Source organism: Choloepus didactylus, chromosome 14, assembly GCF_015220235.1.
Source record: "Choloepus didactylus isolate mChoDid1 chromosome 14, mChoDid1.pri, whole genome shotgun sequence".
Classification (NCBI taxonomy): domain Eukaryota; kingdom Metazoa; phylum Chordata; class Mammalia; order Pilosa; family Megalonychidae; genus Choloepus; species Choloepus didactylus.
Window position 1 is genome coordinate 53,312,338 of NC_051320.1, and position 27,671 is coordinate 53,340,008.

Below are 27,671 nucleotides of genomic sequence, written 5' to 3' on the forward strand. Positions count from 1 at the left end.
TTAAAAAGATTGAAATTATTCAAAGCACATTCTCTGACCACAATGGAATACAATTAGAAGTCAATAACCATCAGAGACTTAGAAAATTCACAAATACCTGGAGGTTAAACAACACACTCCTAAACAATCAGTGGGTTAAAGAAGAAATAGCAAGAGAAATTGCTAAATATATAGAGACGAATGAAAATGAGAACACAACATACCAAAACCTATGGGATGCAGCAAAAGCAGTGCTAAGGGGGAAATTTATAGCACTAAACGCATATATTAAAAAGGAAGAAAGAGCCAAAATCAAAGAACTAATGGATCAACTGAAGAAGCTAGAAAATGAACAGCAAACCAATCCTAAACCAAGTACAAGAAAAGAAATAACAAGGATTAAAGCAGAAATAAATGACATAGAGAACAAAAAAACAATAGAAAGGATAAATATCACCAAAAGTTGGTTCTTTGAGAAGATCAACAAGATTGACAAGCCCTAGCTAGACTGACAAAATCAAAAAGAGAGAAGACCCATATAAACAAAATAATGAATGAAAAAGGTGACATAACTGCAGATCCTGAAGAAATTAAAAAAATTATAAGAGGATATTATGAACAACTGTACGGCAACAAACTGGATAATGTAGAAGAAATGGACAGTTTCCTGGAAACATATGAACAACCTAGACTGACCAGAGAAGAAATAGAAGACCTCAACCAACCCATCACAAGCAAAGAGATCCAATCAGTCATCAAAAATCTTCCCACAAATAAATGCCCAGGGCCAGATGGCTTCACAGGGGAATTCTACCAAACTTTCCAGAAAGAACTGACACCAATCTTACTCAAACTCTTTCAAAACATTGAAAAAAATGGAACACTACCTAACTCATTTTATGAAGCTAACATCAATCTAATACCAAAACCAGGCAAAGATGCTACAAAAAAGGAAAACTACCGGCCAATCTCCCTAATGAATATAGATGCAAAAATCCTCAACAAAATACTTGCAAATCGAATCCAAAGACACATTAAAAAAATCATACACCATGACCAAGTGGGGTTCATTCCAGGCATGCAAGGATGGTTCAACATAAGAAAAACAATCAATGTATTACAACACATTAAAAACTCGAAAGGGAAAAATCAATTGATCATCTCAATAGATGCTGAAAAAGCATTTGACAAAATCCAACATCCGTTTTTGATAAAAACACTTCAAAAGGTAGGAATTGAAGGAAACTTCCTCAACATGATAAAGAGCATATATGAAAAACCCACAGCCAGCATAGTACTCAATGGTGAGAGACTGAAAGCCTTCCCTCTAAGATCAGGAACAAGACAAGGATGCCCGCTGTCACCACTGTTATTCAACATTGTGCTGGAAGTGCTAGCCAGGGCAATCCGGCAAGACAAAGAAATAAAAGGCATCCAAATTGGAAAAGAAGAAGTAAAACTGTCATTGTTTGCAGATGATATGATCTTATATCTAGAAAACCCTGAGAAATCAACGATACACCTACTAGAGCTAATAAACAAATCTAGCAAAGTAGCGGGATACAAGATTAATGCACATAAGTCAGTAATGTTTCTATATGCTAGAAATGAACAAACTGAAGAGACACTCAAGAAAAAGATACCATTTTCAATAGCAACTAAAAAAATCAAGTACCTAGGAATCAACTTAACCAAAGATGTAAAAGACCTATACAAAGAAAACTACATAACTCTACTAAAAGAAATAGAAGGGGACCTTAAAAGATGGAAAAATATTCCATGTTCATGGATAGGAAGGCTAAATGTCATTAAGATGTCAATTCTACCCAAACTCATCTACAGATTCAATGCAATCCCAATCAAAATTCCAACAACCTACTTTGCAGACTTGGAAAAGCTAGTTATCAAATTTATTTGGAAAGGGAAGATGCCTCGAATTGCTAAAGACACTCTAAAAAAGAAAAACGAAGTGGGAGGACTTACACTCCCTGACTTTGAAGCTTATTATAAAGCCACAGTTGCCAAAACAGCATGGTACTGGCACAAAGATAGACATATAGATCAATGGAATCGAATTGAGAATTCAGAGATAGACCCTCAGATCTATGGCCGACTGATCTTTGATAAGGCCCCCAAAGTCACCGAACTGAGCCATAATGGTCTTCTCAACAAATGGGGCTGGGAGAGTTGGATATCCATATCCAAAAGAATGAAAGAGGACCCCTACCTCACCCCCTACACAAAAATTAACTCAAAATGGACCAAAGATCTCAATATAAAAGAAAGTACCATAGAACTCCTAGAAGATAATGTAGGAAAACATCTTCAAGACCTTGTATTAGGAGGCCACTTCCTAGACTTTACACCCAAAGCACAAGCAACAAAAGAGAAAATAGATAAATGGGAACTCCTCAAGCTTAGAAGTTTCTGCACCTCAAAGGAATTTCTCAAAAAGGTAAAGAGGCAGCCAACTCAATGGGAAAAAATTTTTGGAAACCATGTATCTGACAAAAGACTGATATCTTGCATATACAAAGAAATCCTACAACTCAATGACAATAGTACAGACAGCCCAATTATAAAATGGGCAAAAGATATGAAAAGACAGTTCTCTGAAGAGGAAATACAAATGGCCAAGAAACACATGAAAAAATGTTCAGCTTCACTAGCTATTAGAGAGATGCAAATTAAGACCACAATGAGATACCATCTAACACCGGTTAGAATGGCTGCCATTAAACAAACAGGAAACTACAAATGCTGGAGGGGATGTGGAGAAATTGGAACTCTTATTCATTGTTGGTGGGACTGTATAATGGTTCAGCCACTCTGGAAGTCAGTCTGGCAGTTCCTTAGAAAACTAGATATAGAGCTACCATTCGATCCAGCGATTGCACTTCTCGGTATATACCCGGAAGATCGGAAAGCAGTGACACGAACAGATATCTGCACGCCAATGTTCATAGCAGCATTATTCACAATTGCCAAGAGATGGAAACAACCCAAATGTCCTTCAACAGATGAGTGGATAAATAAAATGTGGTATATACACACGATGGAATACTACGCGGCAGTAAGAAGGAACGATCTGGTGAAACATATGACAACATGGATGAACCTTGAAGACATAATGCTGAGCGAAATAAGCCAGGCACAAAAAGAGAAATATTATATGCTACCACTAATGTGAACTTTGAAAAATGTAAAACAAATGGTTTATAATGTAGAATGTAGGGGAACTAGCAGTAGAGAGCAATTAAGGAAGGGGGATCAATAATCCAAGAAGAACAGATAAGCTATTTAACGTTCTGGGGATGCCCAGAAATGACTATGGTCTGTTAATTTCTGATGGATGTAGTAGGAACAAGTTCACTGAAATGTTGCTATATTATGTAACTTTCTTGGGGTAAAGTAGGAACATGTTGGAAGTTAAGCAGTTATCTTAGGTTAGTTGTCTTTTTCTTACTCCCTTGCTATGGTCTCTTTGAAATGTTCTTTTATTGTATGTTTGTTTTCTTTTTAACTTTTTTTTTCATACAGTTGATTTGAAAAAAGAAGGGAAAGTTAAAAAAAAAAAAAAAAAAAGAAAAAAGACAAACAAGGAAAAAAAAAAAAAAAGATGTAGTGCCCCCTTGAGGAGCCTGTGGAGAATGCAGGGGTATTCGCCTACCCCACCTCCATGGTTGCTAACATGACCACAGACATAGGGGACTGGTGGTTTGATGGGTTGAGCCCTCTACCATAAGTTTTACCCTTGGGAAGACGGTTGCTGCAAAGGAGAGGCTAGGCCTCCCTGTATTTGTGCCTAAGAGTCTCCTCCTGAATGCCTCTTTGTTGCTCAGATGTGGCCCTCTCTCTCTGGCTAAGCCAACTTGAAAGGTGAAATCACTGCCCTCCCCCCTACGTGGGATCAGACACCCAGGGAAGTGAATCTCCCTGGCAACGTGGAATATGACTCCCGGGGAGGAATGTAGACCCGGCATCGTGGGATGGAGAACATCTTCTTGACCAAAAGGGGGATGTGAAAGGAAATGAAATAAGCTTCAGTGGCAGAGAGATTCCAAAACGAGCCGAGAGATCACTCTGGTGGGCACTCTTACGCACACTTTAGACAACCTTTTTTAGGTTCTAAAGAATTGGGGTAGCTGGTGGTGGATACCTGAAACTATTAAACTACAACCCAGAACCCATGAATCTCGAAGACAGTTGTATAAAAATGTAGCTTATGAGGGGTGACAGTGGGATTGGGAAAGCCATAAGGACCAAACTCCACTTTGTCTAGTTTATGGATGGATGTGTAGAAAAGTAGGGGAAGCAAACAAACAGACAAAGGTACCTAGTGTTCTTTTTTACTTCAATTGCTCTTTTTCACTCTAATTATTATTCTTGTTATTTTTGTGTGTGTGCTAATGAAGGTGTCAGGGATTGATTTAGGTGATGAATGTACAACTATGTAATGGTACTGTAAACAATCGAAAGTACAATTTGTTTTGTATGACTGCGTGGTATGTGAATATATCTCAATAAAATGATGATTAAAAAAAAAAAAAAAACTAAACAGGAAGTAATACAGTCACTTCAGTCTTTCAAAGCACATCTTATAATAATCCAGGTTGTTGGAGTTGGATGGTTACAAACAGGGGGAACTAACAGATCTAGTGGATAGAGCATATTAGACCACAAAGAGCATGGTTTGCACTAAAATTTTAATTTTAACACTTTATATTTTTCTCTTCTTTCCAAATGTCAGCTTTCCAACCCCCTAGTACTTGTTACTTTTTTATACAGAGTTTAGATCTCCATATTCCATCCTGTCCTAGGCTCTGGCTGTTCCTGTTTCTTCGTATTCAAATATTCCAAATGTTCTTTAAGTCTTAAACGGGAACACACTCCTCCTGGTCCATACCCCCTACTTCCAAGTCTCCCAGTGGCTCTTTGGACAGTCTTCCTCTTTCTAGCCTCTGCTAGGGAACTGCCCTTTGCTTTCTCTCCACCATCCAGACATCCTTCTCACTAGCCATGTGTGCCCTGTGTTTTGAGAGTATGCCATGGTGTCCCAGCTTAAGAATGCTTAAGAATGAAGGTCAGAACCCAACCAGGTCCATTCAGGGAAACTGGATTGCTTCTGCTGGAGTAGCAAATTGATTACATTTTGCATGCCCACCCATCAGATTGAGTGTGGCTATCTGGAATAGTCCATTGAAAAGAATTCCGAGACTAATGCCAGGGATTGGTTTTCTGAGTCATCCAGGGCTTGTGAGGGAAATGTGGTGGCATGTTGGGAGGAACCTGGGTTGTGGTACCTGGAATCAGGGGACCAGAGATTGAGTCTTAGCTGAAAACTAGATGACCTTGGCAGGTTTCCATTGATGTCTGAGATTCCTCATCTGTAGAATGGTGTAATAATGATACCTCACAGGGGAGGTGAACCTGTTTTGATAATACAAAGCAGTATGTTGTGATGGTAGTAGTCTCTTGATTTTAGTTCATCGCCCATGAGGAAGACATACCAAAGGATGGTGCTGTGGGCTATACAGATGAATCAAATGGACCTAATCAGATTTTGGGGGAAATCTCTAGAATCCATTTTTTAAATTTGTCTATTGAAATAGAGCTTTAATAAAAGGTGCATTTTACTGCTTCAACTTTTTCCCTCACAGTGTGTAACTTAGAAACTATCCTTTGATTTATAGCTTCAGCAACTTAAAAATTGGCTAATTATAATCCAATTCAAAGAACCACTGAGAATGGCTCATTTTGTTTGTGTTTCTCTTATCAGTCAGTTCTTAGTCACTAAGTCTGAGACCCTAAAATTATTTTTGCTGAAGTGTAATTTTTGTCTCTCAAGATTTCCAAAAGTCTGTTACTTTCTGGTGTTAATCATGTCAACTCTCTGTGAAATCTTTCAGTTACCACACCCTCTCTCCCCAAGCCACTGGTGTAACAATTTCTTTTCACTTTGAATGGAATGCCCAGTTTATTTGACTGTCTTGCCCACTAGAGAACAGGCTACCTTGAGAGGTTTGCCATAATATTTATTGTGATGCCTAGCATAGGGCCTGGCATGTATTTGGTGTTTAATAAGTAATTTTTGAATGAATGAATGGATGAAAGAGTTAATGGGCATTATAGCATTTATTGTGCATTTTACTTAGCTATTTTTGTATTTCTCCCCCTGGAGTACTAATCTTTGTCAGTTACTCTGCCTTATTCACCTTCATATAATCAGTTTCAAGCAGAGTGGGCACATAGTAGGTGAACTAATTTAGTCAATTGCATAGGCAAATAGAAATTTACAGTAAACAAATTACAGTAAATTTGATTTCTCCCCCCAGAATATATTTATCACAATTGTTTGAATTAGAATAGCAACACCAGAGCGGGACCACATAGGCGCTTGTTTCAATAAAAAGCATATTTGTACCATGATCCTAAAAGATTTTATTTAAAGAAATTTCACATAAAAAGTTCAAACTTTCATGTTATTTTGATTTGCCCATTGTAGATTGACCCAAATGAAAGGCACATCTACCACTGAAAGCTTTTAGAAAAAAAAATTCCAAGTATTGGAATAAAAAATTATCCTAATCTTTGAAAACAGCATATCAGATTACATTTATCTTTTATTTTTAACCATTTTAATTGAAAATTGCACTGCATGTAGAAAAGTGCATGAAATATAAACAGCTCTATTATTATGAGGTATCCACCACCCAAATCTGTTCTTTTAAAATATAACATTAATTGTACTTTTACTCTTCCTGGATGATGCAGGGACCTTACATTAGTACAACTCCAGTTACCCTGTTTTGATTTATTGTGTGCTTTGGTTCTATTTATATTTAGCATCTGTATAAGTTTTTAATATTGTTTTATTTATCAATACAGTTGCCCACATAACTATTTTTGTTCTTGATTTTTTTCTGCATCTTTATCCTCCCACCTGGTATCATTTTCCCTTTTCCCAAAGAATGTCTTGTAGTGTTTCCTTTACTACTGAACTTCTGGTGACTAATTCCCTCATTTTTGTTTGGAAGTATCTTTTCTTTTCCCTATCATCTTGAAGGTTTTTTTTTTTTTGCTTTATACCAAATTTTAGGTAGGCAGTTTTACCCTCCAGCATTTTCAAGATGTAACTCCATTTTCTTCTAGCTTCTTTTGTTTTTGTTTAAGCCATCATTCTGAATATTTCCATTTGTCTTTTCCAATTCATTAAATTTCTTGCATTTCTTTCTAATCTATAATTAAACATGTTCTTGGTTTTGGTTACTGTCAGATCCTTTTTTTGTGATTCCAGTTCTCTGCCTCAACTGTCATTTTTTCCCCTCATTTCCTTGAATATCATAAACATAGTCACTTCAGAGCATGTGCCTGATAATTGGCAGTGTTTAGGGCACGTATTGTCTGCTTCTGTCGTTGGTTGTTTCTGCTGTTCTTGTAGTTCTGCCTTCTCCTGTTTCTTTAATTCTGGGCATTGCATTTGATTAATTGAAGAGATCATTTGAGACATAGGATATTATTGTGCGCCACTGAGGAATTTAATAGCTTCTTACAGGGATCTAGGGGCCTAGCAATCCAGTTTCAGGCTTTGGATAATGCAAATCTGGGCTGTGGCCTTATGAAGGTTCATCTACTCTGGCTCACCTTATTCTTACTGCTATAGTGCGGCCCCTTCAGGGTCTTATGATGAAGTGCTAGGGAGTTCTGATCTCTCCCCCCAGCCCACCACTGGCCCTGGCACAGCAAGACTGTCCAGAGTGCTGCTCAGCTCTTAACTCTCCTCCATCTTTTCTGGAATCAGCAAATATCCACAGGCAAGTTTCTGCCTTATCCTGGCTCTTGGCTCAGCAATTCTTCACCACCTTGTTAGCTTTCTATTTCTTTCTTGCAGACATTATTTATACTTTGTTCAGATTTTCCAGTTCTCAGTGGGAAGATTAGTTGGAATTACCTTATTTGCCATTATTGGAAGTGACATCATTCATTCATTCATTTTTTACTTTGACATTTTTCCCTAGTTGTATCTGTTTCCATGTTTTGAACTGAATGCATGGCCAAATTTGCTTATTGATCATCTTTTTGCCATACTAATTGTTTCTCTTTAGAGAACCAGGTTTAATAATTATGTTCTGTAAGATGTCTCATATTAAAAGTATTTTTTAAGCTTTAAATATTTTTCCTGACTCCAAAAGCAATAATGCTCATGTTAGTCTGCAAAGTTAAAAAAAATATATAAATATAATAATTAAAGATAAGCCACCTGCAAATTTACCACCTGCTTTGTAGCCACTGTATGTTTTAGTATTTTTAATTTGTGATTTATACATGTGAGCTTATTACAAATACAAATAATAAGATTGGAATCATATTATATATTTTTATACCTCAGTTTTCATTTATCATACTGTGAGCTTTTTCTTGTCATATTTTTAAAGTGTGTTTTTATTGCTTGTATAGGATTCTGTTATTGATTGTAATATAGGCTAGCCATTTGTCTACTTTAAAGTTTTATTGTAGATAAGTCTGCAGTGATCATTTTTGTAGTAATTTTTTGTACAGATTCCGATTATTGTTTAATTATTGTTTTAATGAGTTTGAATGCTCTTAAAGGTTCTTTTATCATGACATTTGAAAAGGAGAACTAAGAATTTTAATTTTCAGTTGTTTAGATTCAGGCTGCAAGATTCATTCTTCACCAGAATCTGATATATGATTTAAGAGAATGAATTTTCAAGGGCCTAGCATCACTTAAGTAATTGGACAGAAGTTGAATTTACTTACATATGGAAGTAATCATTGTCAAGAATAAGGAAAAATATGTGACACCACAGGAACACTTTGTAAGTAGAACGGGAACAGTTTGTATGTGACAGACCAAAACAGAGAAAGCCCAAATGAAAGTGAGCATTAACCGAATAAGAACATAAATATTTCCTCTCTTTCTTTTACATTTTGTTTAGCTGTGGTTGTTACATAATCTGCTCCTGGCAAGTCTTATTATCTTTTTGGTTCTTAGTTGTGGTAACTTTTCATTCTTGGTCAGAATTGATGATTCATTTACTTCAATTTTCTCTCTTTTGCAAATTTCTTCTTTCTTACTGCCGTTGGGGCCTTGACATAATTTGACCTTTTCCAATTTGACCTTTCCCACTTGACCCTATTTAATCGCTACCATGACTAGTCCTGTCACCATCCCTTTGTGTAGTCCTAGGTCATCATGGATCACCCTGTTGTAGGCACATCATTCATAATGTGCCATATTCCCATCCAACAATTGAGGTTTATGTAATAATGCAGTGCATGTTTGTCAGTACACAGATGTCCCATTATGAACATTTCACTCTGATTAGAGAGGCATTTGTGATGTGTAATGACCTTAGCACCACATCTTTGTTTACTCTGTGTCTCCATGACCTTTATCTGGACTATCACAAAGTAGCACCCGGAAGGGACTTGGCCCCAGGACTGCAGTCTGTGGCTTTTGCACACAGAGAGAAGGGCCAGGGGGCAAGAGGTACAGGGAAGAAGGTAGTTTCTAGAGCAGTTGGGGCACAGCCAAGCTTGGAAACCAGTACACTTGGAGGGTGAGAAGGACATCGCAAACCGGTAGCCATATCTGTGCTGTCAGGAACTATGTGTTGTGTTCGTAGACTGAGCAGGAGAGAGCAGGAGTGCATATAGGAAGACCAGGCTGGAAGAGCCTGGGTAGGCAAACAGAAAAACATAGCACAGGAATGAGAACCAAGAGGAGAGCTAGAGGCCAGATGGACAAGCTAAAAAAATTATTTGGGCATCCTGCAAGTGTTTTCAAACAATGTATCTAAAATCAACCTTGTCATAGACCCTCAAACCATCTTCCCTTTTCCTCACAATGTCATAGTACCTCCTGTCACCCAGACTTGAAACCTCAGAATATTTGCTTCCCTCCTTTATCCTTGTATCTAGGGAGTTATTATATCTATCAATTGTTTCCATTTGGAAAGGCCTTGGGGTTCAAGAGCTTTGCCCCTTCCACACATAGGGTCCTAGGGTTAACTCTCAAACTCACCTGTAAGATGCAGACAATAAAACCTATCTTACCGTATTATCATGAGAATTAGAGATGAGGTGGATACACCTGTGATTACCTCTGAGCCCGACTATGTCATGAGTCTCCAGGTTGCTTTCCAATTTAGCCCCCCTACTTCTGCCAATTTGATTTTCCTAATGACATAGTTCTGATCACATCATTTTTCTCAAAAAGTCTTTAAGGCCTCTTTTTTTTCTTTTTTTTTTTTTAGCTATTAGAATAAAACTCCAAATTCCTTTCTTGGCTTTCAGGGTTTTCCATCATCTTGCCCCAGCCTGCATTTCTAGCTTCATTTCCTATCACCTTCCTTCATCTACCTTGTGTTCCAGCCAAATTGAATTGCTTGTGTAACTGCTGACTACAGCAGTTTAACTTGTAACACTTGTGACTGTAGTTCTTATTTTATTACTCCTTTTACTTATTATAGTTATGTTAACTGAGCGATTTATAACACTGCTGTAACCAAATGCTTGCCCTCCTTTACAGCTATTTTGTGGTTACTCCAGCTGGCTTTTGTTAGCTTCTTGGCCCTGTGCCTGCACATTCCCTATTCACTATACCTGAAACATAACCAATCAGTATATGTCAACTTAAATAATGTCACTATCTCCACCACCACCCCTTTGTTTAAATCCCATAAAAACCCTAAGCCTACTTGGGTTTTTGCCTGGGCTCCTGTCTCCATGCTGGTCAGCTTTGCATTAAAGCTCTTTCTCTCCTCAAAACCTCAGTGTCATGGCATTGACTTCTGTGGGTTGCAGGCAGTGAGCGTTTTCTCAGCTGCACTTGTTTTCTGTACAGGCCCCCTGTCTCAGTGGCCTAGCTTATATTGGACATTGTCCTTTTCCACACCTTTCAGGTTCCAATTCTTCTCATTTTCCCAGCTCTAGCCCAAGTGCTTCTAACTGCATCTCCCTGTCACCCCACCTCAGGAATATCGTTCACCTCTGAACTTCCATAATTCTTTCTCTAATTCTTGAGATAATTACTGCTTTATGCTTTGTGCTAATTTGGATGCTTGACTTATTTGTCCTCAATTTTTGGTTCTGGGGAATTCTTCCAAGGCACTTAGCAAAGTACCTGATATGTTGTAGACAATTAGTAAATTCTTATGTATTATGTAATATGGTGAGTGACCCAGGCAAGGGGATAATAAGTCCACTGAAACTGAAGGGGCAGGAAAGCAGATGTGTAACACTGGCTTAGAAGATCTGGAAAACAGGCAATTTTGTGATGCAATTTCTGTGGTTCTTAAGGCATGAGTAGGTAAGGGGACTAAATTGAGTGTCTTTTATCGACTAGTCACTGTTCAAGGTGTTTTATATGTTTACCCATTTGAACCCTGATCACTTAACATTCTTCCCCTCCTTAATATTCTCTATTGGCTTCTTATTACATTAGAATAAAATCCAAACTCCTTATCTGGCCCCTATTTCCTTAACCAGACTCACCTGCACTACCTCTTTTTTTTTTTAATTCAATTTTATTGAGATGTATTCACATGTCATACAGTCATCCCTGGTGTACAGTCAGTGTTCACAGCACCACATTCCATTTTTGAATGTTTTCATTACCATACACAAAAAATAATAAGATTAAAAGTTAAAGTGAAAAAGAAGACCCAGAACATCCCACCCCCCATCCCTCCCTATTATTCATTTTCATTTTATTCTAATTTTTTTATTCATCTGTTTATAGACTGTATAAAGGAAGTGGTAGCCATAAAGTTTTCACAATCACACAGTCACACAGTGTAAGCTATATACAATAGTCTTCAAGAATCAAGGCTACTGGGTTGCATTTCAACAGTTTCAGGTATTTCCTTCCAGTCATTCCAACACACCAAAACTAAAAAGGGCTATCTGTAAAGTGCATAAGAATAACCTCCTGAATGACCTCTCAGCTCTATTTGAGATCTTTCAGCCTCAGCCACTGAAACTTTACCTTGCTTCATTTCGCTTGGATTGAAGGGTAAGGGATGATATTACCAATCCCACAGGGCCAGGGCCAAGCTCATCCCCATGAGTCATGTCCCACGTAGCCAGGCAGATCCACACCCCAAGGAGTCACATCCCACATAGCGGGGAGGACAGTGAGTTTACCTGCAGAGTTGGCTTAGCTAGAGGGGCCATATCTGAGCAACAAAAGTTCTCTGGGGGTGACTCTTAGGCACAATTTTAAGTAGGCTTAGCCTCTCCCTTGCAGTAACAAACTTCATAAAGGCAAGCCCCAAGATCGAGGGTTTGGCCTTCTAATTTGCTAGCCCCCAATGCTTGTGAGAATATCATTTTAATGTTTCCAGATGTTCCTCCCAACCCTCAAGGGGGCTTTGCAAATACCTTTTTATTTTCTGCCAGAATTATTCTGAGATGTAGTGGGGCTTCACACTAACCTGCACAAACCAACCATATCTCACTCCCCAATCAACGCTTCATGTAATTATGTTGTTTGAATAAACTGACCATATAAATCATTATATAATGTGTTACAAAAGATAAAGTTTTTGCACCTAATAAACATCTCTTTCTTTGGTCCCACACAGAACCTGAAGCTTCAAAAATGCTGTCAACATCATCCTTTACCCTTTAGTCTGATTTAACTTAGTCCTAGCCAAGTCCATTTTGTTCATATCTCTAATTGAAGTCTGATCTCTTCTTTCAGACTCGTTAACATTTGCTGTGTGGGATAATGTTGATATTCATAGCTGCGGGACCCTGGCTCTGAATCTCAGGTGTCACAGAGATACCCAAAGTTCCAGGAACCAACCAGGTTATACTCAAAGAACTTGGCATCTCAGGATTTAAAAATAGCCATTAGAACTCAGGGAATAGATGTAACTGCTATAAGAGCTTACCGTCTAGGAACCTTTACGATAAGCCTTCCTCTGATAACCTGTGCTCTCAGATTCAGTTCTCAGAGTTTGCACATTATAGTCAGTCCATATTAGTGAGGCATTACAATGTTTTTCTCATTTCTGGTTTATTTCGCTCAACATACTGTCCTCAGTGTCCATTCACCTCACAACTTCGCTCCTTCTTGTAGCAGCTCAATATTCCATTGTATGTATACATCACAGTTTGCCATTCCCTTCATCAGTCCATGTACCCTACGGCTACCTCCATCCATTGCGAATCTTGAATACTGCCACCATAAACCCCACTGTGCAAGTGTTCATTTGTGTCCCTCTTTTCAATTCTTCCAAGCATATACCCTATAGCAGGGTTGCAGGACCATATGGCAACCCCATGCTTAGCTTCCTGCTGTACCTCTTCACCTTTCTGTCTTCATCTCTTATCCTCCCTAAAGGCACCCCCTCCCTCTTTAGAGCTTTCACTCACATTCGCTTGTGAGAAGGTCACCTAAGGAATCCCAACTTAAAAAAAAAAAAAGTTTCCTTTCAACGTTAAAATCTTCCTCATTTAAATAACAAACAGGACGGTGATACATTGCCTTTCTATTGTTCTTTTTTCCAAAGCACATTCCTCCGTTATTTCATCTCCTCTTATTTCAGTCCATAATCATTCACCTGCCTTTTCAAAGATAGGAGTATAAAGGAAATGAAATGCCAGGAAGACGTGTCGGTTTATCAGACATCTGGGCTGAACATCATGGCGCCAGTTGTGGGACTAGCTTGAACCTTCCTTTAAGCCTTAGATGTGTTCTGAAAGATTTTCTTCAAATAGTTTTCTTAATCACATTCTCTTTAAAATATGCTGTAGAGTTTCTTGGATCTTTGGAGAGAATAAGAAACTGGTAGTTGTAATAACCTCTGTGGGGGGTGGTGACTGGTAGATAGGAATAGGAGGGAAACTGACTTTTCACTAAATACCCTTTTATACCTTTGTTTGTATTATCTATTTAAATTAGTAATAAATGTGTGTATTCTGTGAAATTGCTATTCTCATTAATTTTTGTTTCAAAAAAGCAATTAGACTGTATTAGACAATTTGGAAAATAGAGAAAGAAAAATATGATTGAAATTTCCACAAAATAAAACTACTACTGGAGATTGCTATTTTAAAATGAAATCTGGAGTGGATGGTTTTATAAAACAACCTGACTTTCCATTTCAACCTCTTCTGTAAGTAGGTATCTCTAAACACAATTTTATGGTAGGGAATGCCTTTATCAGTGTTGTGCATAAAAAGCTTTTTTCTAGGTATGAAGATTCTTCCTCTTTTCTCAACATTTTGACAAGAATGAAACAGAGCTGTAACACAAGTCTGAACTTAGAAACCAGGAGAAATAACAACCCAGTCTCAGGCAGTGCCTCACGTAAACTCTAGAACTTTTCTCCCCCACTTCGTCAGAGTTGGTACACATGCATATTAGCAGGGACAGTTGGGAAGAATAAAGAAAATGGAAATATGTAGGTATTGGTCAGAATTTTGCAATTGGTTGGATGTGTGGTATAAGGGGAAGATGGTAAGTCCGAAGATAATCAGGTTTCAAGGATGAACAGGAGACTTGAAGAGGTTAAGTTTTGAAATTAAAATCCCTAGATTCAAATCCTGTCTGTACAATTTGTTAGCTTCCTGGTTTTGGGCAATGTTCTTAATCCCCCGAGCCGCAGTTTTCTCATCTATAAAATGGGGATAACTAAGCACCTACTTCATAAGGTTATTGTGGGCCTTGGAGAAAGAGAATCCATACAAAGTGGTTAGCATAATGGGTAACCCCTAGGTTGTCCTGAATAAATACTTTCCATTTTAAATTATTAATGGTGGTGCTGATTTTTTAAAATTCAATTTTATTGAGATATATTCACATACCATACAGTCATCCAATCAGTTGTTCACAGTACCATCATATAGTTGTGCATTCATCACCCCAATATATTTTTTGAACATTTTCCTTTACTAGAACAAGTGGAAATAAGAATACAAAATAAAAGTAAAGAACACCCAAAACACCCTCCCACCCTATTTTTCATATAGTTTTTTGTCTCCATTTTTCCACTCATCCATCTATACACTGGATAAAGGGAGTGTGATCCATAAGGCTTTCACAATCACACTGGGTGATGCTGATTAAGTTAGAGAATAGAAAAGGAGAAGCAGAGGTGGGAGATGTGGAGTTTGAATAACCTGAGGAAAATCGATGGAGCAATATCCGGAAGACAGACATGTGGGCCTGGAGTACAAAGGAGCTCACATGTGCTGCTGCAGGAGTAATGAGCCTGGCTCTGCTGCTAGGAAGCTTTGCATTTATTCCCTGAGACAGTTTTCTAGATGGTCTCAAAGCTCTGATTGTCTGCATCCATGAAAAATGTCTCATTACCTGAAAAAAACTTCAGTGTCAAATCTTTAGCTCATTAGAAGGTGCATAAGCTTGGCAGGTAGTGCACTGCTCTAGGGTGTTGGGCCAAGGGGTGAGTGAGCTAAAACCCAGCAGTCTGTGCTTCAAGCCATGTTCTCTGGCTCTTCTGCATGGACTGGTGGTATTTCAGCATTGGGAATGTTTGCCTGCTTCCCCAGTGGGGCCAGGACTTAGTGTTGAAAGTTAAGTTACTGTTAAACCCCATGTCATTGGGATACTTTTCCATTAGAAGGACCATGCCCAGGTAACACTTTTTTTTTCCTTATTGCAGATCATCAATGCTGTGGTGCTTCTGATTTTATTGAGTGCCCTGGCTGATCCAGATCAGTATCACTTTTCAAGTTCTGAACTAGGAGGTGACTTTGAGTTCATGGATGATGCCAGTAAGTGTATCTGATAACAACTGTAGATATTTTGGTATTTTCAAGGACTGGGGATCAGGCTTCAGTTTTTCCTAGTAACTACAAATATTGATTCATGGGCCCATTTGAGTGATACTTAACTTTCTTTCCATTGTTACAAATCAAATCAACAGATATTTATGTGCTGCCCATGTTCTGCCTTTGTTCTAAATGCAAGAGACTAGATAAGATTTCTTGGTTTTTGTTTTTGTTTTTTTTTTTTTTTTTTCCTCTTAAGTTAACCTGCCCATTTTTAAATTTGGACTTTTGGCTTTATCATGGACTTTTTGGCCTTTTTGGGGGAGAGAGGGAGAAAACAGCAGGGAACAGATGGTGTGTCTCTCATTGTACATTCCATTATGTTTCAGTATTTACTTTTCCTCCAAGAGGTGATCATTCTCCTCTCTAGAAACTATGTTTGGTGGATGTGAAGTGGGAAGAGGCTAGGCTCTCCACTCGAAGGTCACTGAAACCTGAACATTTTATAATTATAGCTGCACTATATAAATGCTAACTTGAAAGAGGCAGCTGTGTGCACAATCACAAGTAAATCATCAGGCAGATTTATGTCTCATTGGCTTTGGAGACCTTTAAACAAGTATGGAAGCAGCAAAACTGTGACTGGAGCAAAGTGAATAAGGAAGGAAAGAGGGGCTCAACATACAGTTTTAGAGTTGGGCCAGGAGCGTTTGAAAGCAGTGAGGTTTGTGGATTTTACTTTCAGGGTGAGAAGAAGCCATTCAGTGGTTTTTAAATAGATGCATGATCTGACTGTGTTTTAAGAAGATATCTTTTGTTGAGTGGAGGATGCATTCAGGGGACTGGGTATGTGAGCATGGAGGCTGGGAGATTGGTTTTGGGGACATTTTTCTACAATCCAGATGAAAGAGTATGGTGGCTGCGCTGTAGAAGAACAAGGTGGCTTGGAGGTACGTTTGACAGAATTGCTGGGGTGGTGGTGAAGGAAAGGAAGGAATCAAAGATGACTCCTGCTTTCCAGCTTGAGTAAATGACCATTGTTTTTACTGAGGTGATGAAGTCTGGGGTCGGGAAGGGCAAACACACCTCAAGGAAAAAAATAGACTGATTTAAGTGAATTAGTTTAGCATGGTTGTTAGAAGTGTAGACTCTGAAGCCAGAACATCTCAGTTTGAATCCTGACCCTGCCTGGGTATGAACCGTGCTAATGTTGGGCTAGTTACCTACCTTTGAGTGCCTTTGTTTCCTCCTCTAAAGGATAGGGATTGTCATAGTATCTACCTCACAAGGTTGTTGTGAGGATTAAATGAGTTAGTACATGAAAAGTCTTTAGAGTGGGATCTGACCCATAATACAGCTCAATCAGTTCAGCTATTGTACTAGCTATTATTATTTGGATATCTCGTTGAGTGTGAACTGTCTTTAAGTGGAGATGTCAGAAAGGTAGTCAGACCTGTGACTCTGTAGCCCAGAGGAGAGTCTGGACTGAGATATAAATTTGAGGACATCAGCCTAAAAATGGTGTAAGGGAGAGTAAAGAGAAAAGGGGAGAGCCCTGAAGAAGCCCCAGCATTAAGAGGTGAGGAGGAGCCCCCTCCCCAGCCTGAGGATCTGGGGGAAGGTGCAGATGTGTTGGACATCCTCACCTGGATTGGTGTTGATGTTGTCACAAACATCGGGACTGGCGGTTTGATGTGCTGAGCCCTCGATCATGGGACTTGCCCTTATGAAGCTCATTACTGCAAAGGAGAGGCTAAACTTGCATGTAATTGTGCCTAAGAGTCTCCCCCTGAGTACCTCTTTGTTGCTCAGATGTGGCCCTCTCTCTCTCTAACTGAGCCATCTCAACAGGTGAACTCACTGCCCTCCCCTCTACGTGGGACCCGACTCCCAGGGGTGTAAATCTCCCTGGCAATGCAGAAGATGACTCCCGGGGATGAATGTGGACCCAGCATCGTGGGACTGAGAGTATCTTCTTGACCAAAAGGGGGATGCAAAATGAGACGAAATAGTTTCAGTGGCTGAGAGATTTCAAATGGAGTCGAGAGGTCACTCTGGTGGATATTCTTATGCACTATATAGATAACACCTCTTAGGTTTTAATGTATTGGAATAGCTAGAAGTAAATGCCTGAAACTACCAAACTCCAACCCAGCAGTCTGGACTCCTGAAGACAATTATATAATAATGTAGATTACAAGGGATGACAGTGTGATTGTGAAGACCTTGTGGCTCACACCCCCTTTATCTAGTGTATGGATGAGTGGAGGAATGGGGATAAAAACTAAAGGACAAATGGGGTGGGATGGGGGATGATTTGGGTGTTCTTTTTTCACTTTTATTTTTTATTCTTGTTGTGGTTCTTTCTCATGTGAGGAAAATGTTCAGAGATAGATTGTGGTGATGAACGCATAACTATGTTATCATACTGTGGACAGTGGATTGTATACCATGGACGATTGTATGGTGTGTGAATGTATTTCAGTAAAACTGAATTTAATTAATAAAAAATAAAAAATAAAAAAATAAAAAAATAAAAAAAGAACTACAAAAAAAAAAAAAAAGGTGAGGAGGAGGACTCTGAGAGTGACTGCTCTGGAAGCAGACTGAAAACCAGGAGACGTTTGATATCCATTGTCCTCCACCACCATTGTTACACAAAGTGTAATAAGAAGTCAGAAGCATTATATTTTCCTGGGTTCTGGGACTTTGCCAAGCTGAAACATTTCTGCTATAACATTTCTCATCCTCTCTCTTCTGAATAACCCTGTTACTCTTATGGATTCTTCCAGAAAGGATAATGAGTTCCAGTAATATTAAATTAATAATTTCTGCTTTTCTTCACCTCAGTTTAAAAACGATATTAAGCTACAAATAGGATGTTTGATTGACATTTAAAAATAAATTTTATATCATTGTCTTCAGTAGCAAGATTCCTTTTCTGAGTAACTGAAATTAGAAAAAGAAATTTTAAATGCTGTATAGCTATGACTTTATCTGAATCGACTAGTAAAACTGCATGTCTTGTTCTGACTGCTAGAGATTAATCTGGGTGATGATATCTGACAATATCACCTTGATTTAGCTGCCTTCAAAGGCTTGCTGGTACTCAAGGCTTTAAAATAATAATAGTTTTGTAATGCCCTGGGTAGTAATTACAGTACATTTGAGGTTTCTCTCATACTTCATGTATTTGAAAGGATTGAGTTTTTAATTACTTTTAGGACTATCTATCATTTAAATAACATGGTTCAAAAGGTACAGAGAAGTAGATATTCACTTGAGTGAATCTTCTTTTATAACTTCTTTTATATTCTTTCTCATGTTTTGATCTCCTTAAAGGAGATCTGACGTTTGTAGGTCCGAGGTCATTGTGTTTGACATGCATTGCCATATGTAACTCACAGGTGGATAGAGTTAAATAGTCCTTAAGAAGGGTACAATCGATTGCTTTCAAGTGTGCTTGAAAAATCATGGCACTTACTATAGCAATTTTAAGTCCATATCTTTTTGGAACAGTGGCGTCCATCTGAAGATTTATAAGGGATGTGTCTTACTTTGTACCAATGTGTCTTACTTTGGAAACGAGTAAGTTTTTCCATGTGATCTTTTCTTGAAAAGATCTATAGATGAAAGCTATATTGCTATTTACAATGAAATAGAGCCCATAAGGGAATTGTCTGGAATAAAGAAAGAAAATATTAGAATTTCTCTTATTTTTAAATCTAGCCTTTTAACATTTATATTTTTTGCATATATTTTATAAAATACAAAATGTATTAGTGATAGTACATGTTTAGGTAATTTGTAAATAAATATTTCTTTTTTATGTTATTTAAAAAATTAAGATTACTATAGGAAAGAATAAGGAGCTTTCACAGGTTAGAGGAGATAAGGAGAAAAAACTAAATGTAATCTGGTATTGGAACAGAAAAAGAGCATTGCGGGTGAACCTGTGAAATTCAGATAAAGGCTGTAGTGTAATTACTAGCAGTATGCCAGTGTTAATTGCCTAGTATTGATAATTATACTGTGGTTAGATAAATTGTTAACATTAGGGAGACAGGGTGAAGGCTATACATGAACTCTATGGTAAGTCTAAAATGATTTCAAAATAAAAAGCCAAAGAAAAAATAGTTCAATTTACTGAGTGAGATCAAAGAATAAGTATTGAAAAACGTGCATGTGTGGCAGATTGTGTCATACACTCACAACTAACTGATTAGAAGTAGTAAATAAATTAGTTAATTCCTTTTGGAATTTTATTTGTAAAATTAATGGTTTGGCAAAGAACTGTAACAGGGTCAGTGCTATGACTATTACCAAACAGCAGTTCATCCAAATTAATTTCTGATTAATTTTGTGGAGAATTGAATGAGTTAGCCATTTTGTAGCAGTTCATCTTTTTAGCCAAAATCTTATTTTATTCACTCATTTTATTTTAGACACACCTGGTCTGAGGAAGGAGGTGGCCAGGAAAGAAATCTAGAATTGATGGTTACCCATATATGGTCACCTGATTGAGGTTAAAGGCATCACTGCATTTATTGGAGAAAGGGTAATCCCTCTCAATAAATGGTTCTGGGTCACATCAATATGAGAAAGATAGCTATCCATATGGGTAATAAACATATGAAAATATTTTCAGCTGTTGTGAGTAAGATGGAAATTGAAACCACATTGAATCATGACACCCCTCCAAAATGGCTGGTATTAAAAGAACTGACAATACCATCTATTGGTGTGGATTTTGAACAACTGGAACTCTCAAATTGCTGCTGGGAATGTGTCTCATACAAACACTCTGGAAAAACTAAAGCTAAAAGTACATACTCTTTGACCCAGCAGTTCCACTCCTAGATGCATACTCTACTGAAATGAATGTTATGTCCATCATAAACTCGGTTTAAAGATGATCATAGTAGCTTTAGTCATAATAGCACAAAATTGGAAACAATTCTTATTAAAGATTTCATTGGTAGTAGAATGCCCAGAAAGGGCATGAAATGATACGGACAATGAATCTGGGTGATGGAGAGTCATTATACTTCTATGTGCGTACTTCTGTGTGTGTTAGAAGTGTTTGATAATAAAAACTGAGACATAGGGGAATAAGAAAAGAGTGACCAGCCTGTGGCAAGCTGGGGCTTTCTTTGTGGCTGTTGGCACCACAGAGTAAAGCCCTCCTTCTCGGGAATTTTTGAAAAGGGCCCCAGGCTGTCTACCTGTTCTCTGTTCACATACCCTCAGATAAGCTTGGCAGTCTGCACAGCTTGCGGAGTTGGGCATAAAGGTCCCGTTGGAAAGAGACCTACTTATGTAACAGCAGAGGAAACTGGGCCATAGGAACCAGCCTGGGCCTTTATTTTCTTTTGTCCATTCTCCCACCTACCCACCCATCCTTTCCAGTCATTTATCTTTTTTTTTATTGTGGTAACATATATGTAACATAAAATTTGCCATTTTAACCATTTTAAGTGTTATACTTCACTTTTAATTATTTGTGTAACCATCACCACTTTGCATTAGTAATACTTTTTCACCACCCAAAACAGAAATGCTTTACCTTTAAGGACTAACTCCTCATTCTCCCCTCCCCCCCAGCTCCTGGTAGTACTCTACTTTCTGTCTCTGAATTTGCTTATTCTAGATATTTCATATAAGAGGAATCATACAATATTTGTCCTTTTGTGTCTTGCTTCTTTTGCTTAGCATGTTTTCACTGTTCATCCATATTGTGGCATTTATCAGAACTTCATTCCTTTTTATCGCTGAATAATATTCCATTGTATGTATGTACCACATTTTTTTTTAGTCTTCTCATCAGTTGATGGACATTTGGGTTTCTTTTGCCTTTTGGCTATTGTGAATAATGCTGCTATGAACATTGGTACACAGGTGTCTGCTGAGTCCCTGCTTTGGATTCTTTGCGGTATATGCCTAGGAGTGGAATTGCCAGTCTTATGGTAATTCTATGTTTAACTTTTTGAGGACAGTTTATCTTTTAAATCACATGGTTCAAAAGGTATAGAAGAGTGGGTATTCAGTGAAAAGTCCCAACCCTAGTTGTTTCTCAGTTTTTCTTTCCCTGGAAGCTGCCATTGTTTTACAGTGTCTTGAATATTCCTCCAAAGTTAGTTTATGCATATACAGTAAATTTTGGCTATGCACTTCTTTTTCCCTATTTTTATGCACATGGTGACATACTCTATACTTGACTGCATCTTGCCGTGTTTCTGGTTTTTTTTTTTTTAGGATGCTTCAATGACTTCATTTTCAAGAGACAATACACAAAGGTGTAGGTGTAAGAAGACCACAAGGGGTAGTGAAGGAAGCTGGGTAATCTAGCCTAGCTATTACCATCCCTCAACCTGAAGGATTTATGGGGAGGCCAGTGGTATTTGAGGTGACTTTGGTTAGGGTCACAGCCAGCCCAAGGCAGCCTCACAGCAGGGGCACCTCACTCTTTTCTCCTTCTGATCGCATGCCTGGGCTCCTCATTGGCTAAACTCAACTGAAGGCAGAGGCCAAGGGAGCCCCCTACTGGTAGCTTATGTAGTTGGCCTCCGGGACAGAGAGCAGGGCATTCAAGAGTGGAGGGTGGATTTGGAAATGCAAGCCAAAGACTGCTATATCTGGTAGTCTTTCACCTGCTTATTTGGACTTTCCACTAAGTGCACATTTTTCCATTTTCTTATAAGAATATCATAAAAAACTTTGCTAAATGTCTTGTTGAAATCTAGATGCATTAAGCTTAAAAGAGTCAACCTTGATTTGTTGGAGGTCCTAAATTTGCCAGTTGCTGAGCTGGAACTAGAGATTAGCCCAGGTCTCTGTTTTTCTTCCCCCTTGCTTACCTGCTGCTTCTCTGATGCACTTTGTTGTTTAAATTTTAATGTTTTCAAAATCAGGATTTACAATTGAGTGAGTGGATTTAGTGTGAAGATAATTTTTTCCCTCCAAATCTTTATTTTGAAAAAATATAAACCTTACAGAAAAGTTGCATGTAAAATGAATGCCCATCTTGCTTTTTTCACTTTAGAGGTTATTTTATATCAGCACATAAAAGATGTTCCTTGTTCTTTGTAGAATCACCTCTTACTGAATATTGATTATTTGCAAAACAAAATTTATAAATAAAACATTAGTAGTACTGCATGCACTTACTGTTCCCACCACATGGTTTAACAAATTGACTTTTACCTTAACTTTGAAAGAGCTCTCTATGTCCCTTTCTATTCCCATATCCTTTCTTCTGACCTCAGAGAAAGCCACTCCTGAATTGTTTATTATTCCTTTGCTTTTCTTTATAGACTTATCAATACATTTATATCCCTAATTGACCTATTTAGTGTTCATGTATTTGAATTTTAATAGTGGATTCATATAGTATGCATTCTTTTGAGACCTGCTTTTTCATTTTTGCCCTGTCTACATTTAATTGGGAAAACTTAAAACTGCTTCTAGTACTTAGCTGCAAGGAATCTAGAAAATTTGGATTTTAGATTTCTAACCTCTGCAGAGCAGGAAGGCACATTAAAAGGTAGGAATGAATGCTCAGTGCCAATTCACCATATCCCCTAGAGTACAAGGTTTTAGTATATGGTAAGGCTAATCCTACCATTTTTTCCCAGATATTTTCTGATTGTTCTTGCTTATTTCTATTTTTTTTAAATATACTTTAGCTTCAACTTTTCCAGTTTCCAAGAAAATCCTGTTGTATATTTGTGACTATGTTAAATTTATTGGTTAAGGGAGAAGTAACATCTTTATCTATTGTCAAAATTTTGTCTAGGTACATTTTTTGTTAAAACAACAGCTTTATTGAGATATATTGTATATTCCATAAAATTTAACCATTTTAATTGTACAGTTCAGTATTTTCACTAACTTCAAAGTTATATAACTTTTTAAAAAATGTCTAATGACAACTTATGCCTTTCCAGTTTTTCGATCTTTAGTGTCCCTCACTGGTGTTTCCAGATTTTTCCCATCTAGATCGTGCATTTTTGCCATGTAGGTCTTGTGTATTTTTTATTAAATTTATTAAAATTTTCTTCAGGTCTAGTCACATGACTTGGCTCTCAGTGAACTGTAGTGACATAATCACAAAAAACTTTAAATGCTGTCTATAAGTTTTTCTATTATTATTTAAGCAACCTTTATACAAAGCCCAGAAGACTTAATTATATAAATATAAATCTCTCCAAATAAAAGTAATGGAATAGATGACAGGAGCTAATTTCTTTATCTGAGAGAGGGGAGAGTTGAGAGACTTAAAAGTTTACATTTAAGTATGTTAATTATTAAGGGCCTAAACATTGAAGCTATAAAAAGTTAGGAAGGATTGGTATGATTATTTTTTTTCTTTCAAAGCAGAGTATAAATACTGGCTCAACTTAATAAATAGAGATATTATTTTGGAGTGTTGAAGATAGTAGAGTAGCTAAAAATAGAAATAGTAAAAGTGGCTGCTTCTGGCTTTGGTGGGCATTGGAGTGCTTGAGGTTGGAGGCTTATACTTTTTCCTTTTGCCCCCATTCACACAAAGTTTTTTTTTAAAAGTCATATGCATATGGTATGTTGATACCCCCTTCCCAAAAGAAAAAAGCAAAACAAAACTCAGAACTGGGAACTTATTGTTCTAGACAGGAAGCATGGATACAAGTTTGCGTCAGGGAGTGGCAAGAGACAGGACTTAAAAGATAGAAACGGTTATATCATGACTAGTTTTTTTAAGCAAAAAATAATGGATACCCATTGAAAGATGTGAAAGCAGGGGAATGATTTGATGAAATTTGTGCCATTGAAACTTTTCTTGATAGTCGAGTCTTTTGTAGTAATATCGGTGAGAACTAGAAAGTCATTAGACCAGTGCAAGGCTAGAGATGGAAGATTTGAGTGCTCATTATGGGTGATGGCTGGTAAAGCCATGAGATTCATCATGGGATTGGATGAGAAATTAATGGTAAGAAGAGGACAAGAGAGACATAGAATGTGGAGGGAAGGGAGAAAAAGAAGTCAATAAGCTAGGTAGGGATGTGGTTGAAGGGAGGTTTTTGTTTTTCATATAAATGTGTTTTGTTAGTTAAAGAAATAGAAGAAAATGGGGATAATTTTCAATTATGGTTGCAAATAATAGAACTTTTTTGTTAAGATTATTCCTTCAAATTAGCCTATATTATCACTGCTTCCATTTCTAGAAGAGCAGAATGTGATTATGTATTTGTTTTAGGATTCTCCAGGGAAACAGAACTGATATATATATGTAAATATTACGAGGTTTATTATAGGAATTGCTCACATGACTGTGAGGATGGGCAAGTCTGAATTCCTTAGGGCAGACCTCAAGCTGGAAACTCTAATGAAGGTTTTTGATAAATTCCCCAGAAGCTGGCTGGTTGAAGTAGAGATGGAAATTCTTCCTTCTGACATTTGAAATCATCTATTCTCCTTTTAAGGCCTTCAAATAATTGGATGAGACTCCCCCTATTGTTGAATGCAATTTCCTTAGTTGATTGTAGATGTAGTAAGCCATAGACGCAATTAATGATGATTTAAATCCATGAAATATCCTCACATTAACAATCAGGCGAGTGCTTACTTGATGAAACAACTGGACACCATAACCTAGCCAAGTTGACACATGAATTTAACCATCACAGTACTGTTGGTCATTGTGGAGAAGATAATAAAAATCAGACATAGAGCAAGAGTGAGTTCTCTGTGGAACACACGTCAGTTCTGAATTTTAACTTTTGACTGTGCATCCTTAGCATTGCAGTAAGCAGGAGAGAAAGAGGTTTATTACATGGCTGCCAGTAAGTAGACAGGGACTTTTATGGGATTTAAACAAAGGAAAGTGGGAATAGTGATGTTGGATATTGATTGGTTAGGTTGAATTGGAAGTGTTTAAGCCTGGACCCAAAAAGTTCTTGAAGACTGACAAAAACCAGCTGGAGTAAGTATTGGGTTACAGGTTACTACAGGGTTGTAAATCACTTAATTAACATTAAGTAAAGGAATTGAACTGGCTATAAAGAACTGACAAGATCTGGCAAACATGGTTACAGGTTACAGCAATGTCCTCAACAGTTCACTTACCGTAAGATAACAAGTAAAGAAACTAGGCAAAACAAATGGGCTATAAGAGCTGACAAAAGCCAGCTGGGGCAAACATATAGTTACAGATTATAGCAGTGTTGTAAAACAAGATAGCTAGTAAAGGAATGGAAATAAACTAAAATAACATTTACATTTAAAATCCTGCAGTCAGTGGTTATAATTTACAGGGAATCAGGCTTTTCCCAAGGGCACAAAAGAGGGATCCTAAAAAAAAAGCAGGCTAACTGGTGAAGTCAGTGGTCACACAGTTACATTTATAATATAACGATTATAAACCACATTAAAAGGGTGAATTTTTATAATATGTAAATTATATTGTAATTTTAAGAATTATATTGATGATGAGGCCCTCCCAAATCTGAGTTCGGCGTTTGGCACGGCTTAATGCACAGACACACAGAATGGGCTGTGGAGGAAAAGGGGGTTTATTTATGTCAGCCCGGCAGGACGGCAGGGGAAACATACCAAGTCTGCCTCCCTGTAGTGATTTTTCACGTGGTATTTATACATGTTAGAGACAAAGAAAGATAATCATCGTGGGTAACAAGTTACCAGGGTCTGGAGAACTCCGGTAGTTCCTTATCTCAGTTATGTACTATTTCCTTTAGGATTTACGTCCTCTGAGATACCTGGGCATGGTGCCTCCAAGTCTGGGGCGATAGATGAAAGCCTATTCATGTCTGGGTGCATACTTTACATATTGTTCCTCTATGAGACCAAACTCAAACACACAGCTCATTTCTCCCCAAACTTTCAACCTTAGAACAGGGGCCCCTGCAGTAGAGGCTTGAACCTGGGTGTTCTTTTTGCCCTTGTGAGTTTGAGAACTCTGTATTTTGCTGCAGCCTGTGGTTGTGAGCACAGCTGATGGTACTTGTCCTCTAGACTTCATGGTGAGAATATACCCCAAGTACTGTTTATTTTCATGTATTACAGCACTGGAAATGTGACCAGAAATTCAAGAAAGTATAGATAAGAATGGTTTTGACTAGGCAAGTAAGATGTAGGAATATGAACTAGTTAGCTAGGTGTAAGTTTCAGGAAGGAAACAAATCCAAGAAATAAGGGAAAGTAGAATTAGAAATTGATTTAAATGAGGAGCATTTTATGTTACTCCTTTGTATGCTTGTTCTATTTCCATGACTAATTGAGTATCAGGAACATTTCTAATTAGGTCTTTTGTGACCTGTGGTATAGCTTTTCTTGGGATCCTTTTCAAATTAGGAATTGCATTGTTAAGGTAGGAATTTAATTAGAAAACAATAAGATATCTATGTGGGTTGGCTGGGTTGGGGGACAAAGTGCAAAGAATGGGGTTGGAGGGAGGGGGAGCAAAGTGCAAAGAGAATAAGGAATATTCCTATCACTGACCAGTACTTTTATAACAGTGACTTTTTTTAAATATAATCTTAAAACTGTAAACAAGCAGGAATTGTTAAAGTAGCCTTAAAATGTAACTTTCAAAGCTGGAAGCAGGCTATAATGGAAAGCTTTATTCTCACAAAGGAGGCAGTATGTAAATACAAAGTCGGAAACAGTATGTAAATGTAAAGTCTGCACTCAGATTTGAATAAGCATTCATCTGTGGTCCGCAGTCCTCCCAGATATGAATAAAGCCTTTCATCTATCTTCCTTGACCCCCTTGGGGGGAAGGGGGGGGTGGGCTTTCACAGTGTCATCTGGTTCCTAAAGGAAATGGGAAATGGCTAATTGCTGGGGTTCTCCAAACCTCAGTTACATGTTAACTAAAATGATTTAACTCTGTTTGTCTCTAATGGATTTAGCCAATTAAAGAATCA

General features: G+C 37.8%; 1 protein-coding gene across 1 annotated transcript in view; it reads left to right on the forward strand.

Moving 5' to 3' along the window:
* LAPTM4B (lysosomal protein transmembrane 4 beta) overlaps positions 1 to 27,671 on the forward strand; it is an 82,478-nt gene that overhangs the window by 11,472 nt on the left and 43,335 nt on the right. Inside the window, exon 2 of the mRNA XM_037803077.1 lies at positions 15,639 to 15,750. Coding sequence (XP_037659005.1) covers positions 15,639 to 15,750 — 112 coding nt within the window. The remainder of the gene's footprint in view (positions 1 to 15,638; positions 15,751 to 27,671) is intronic.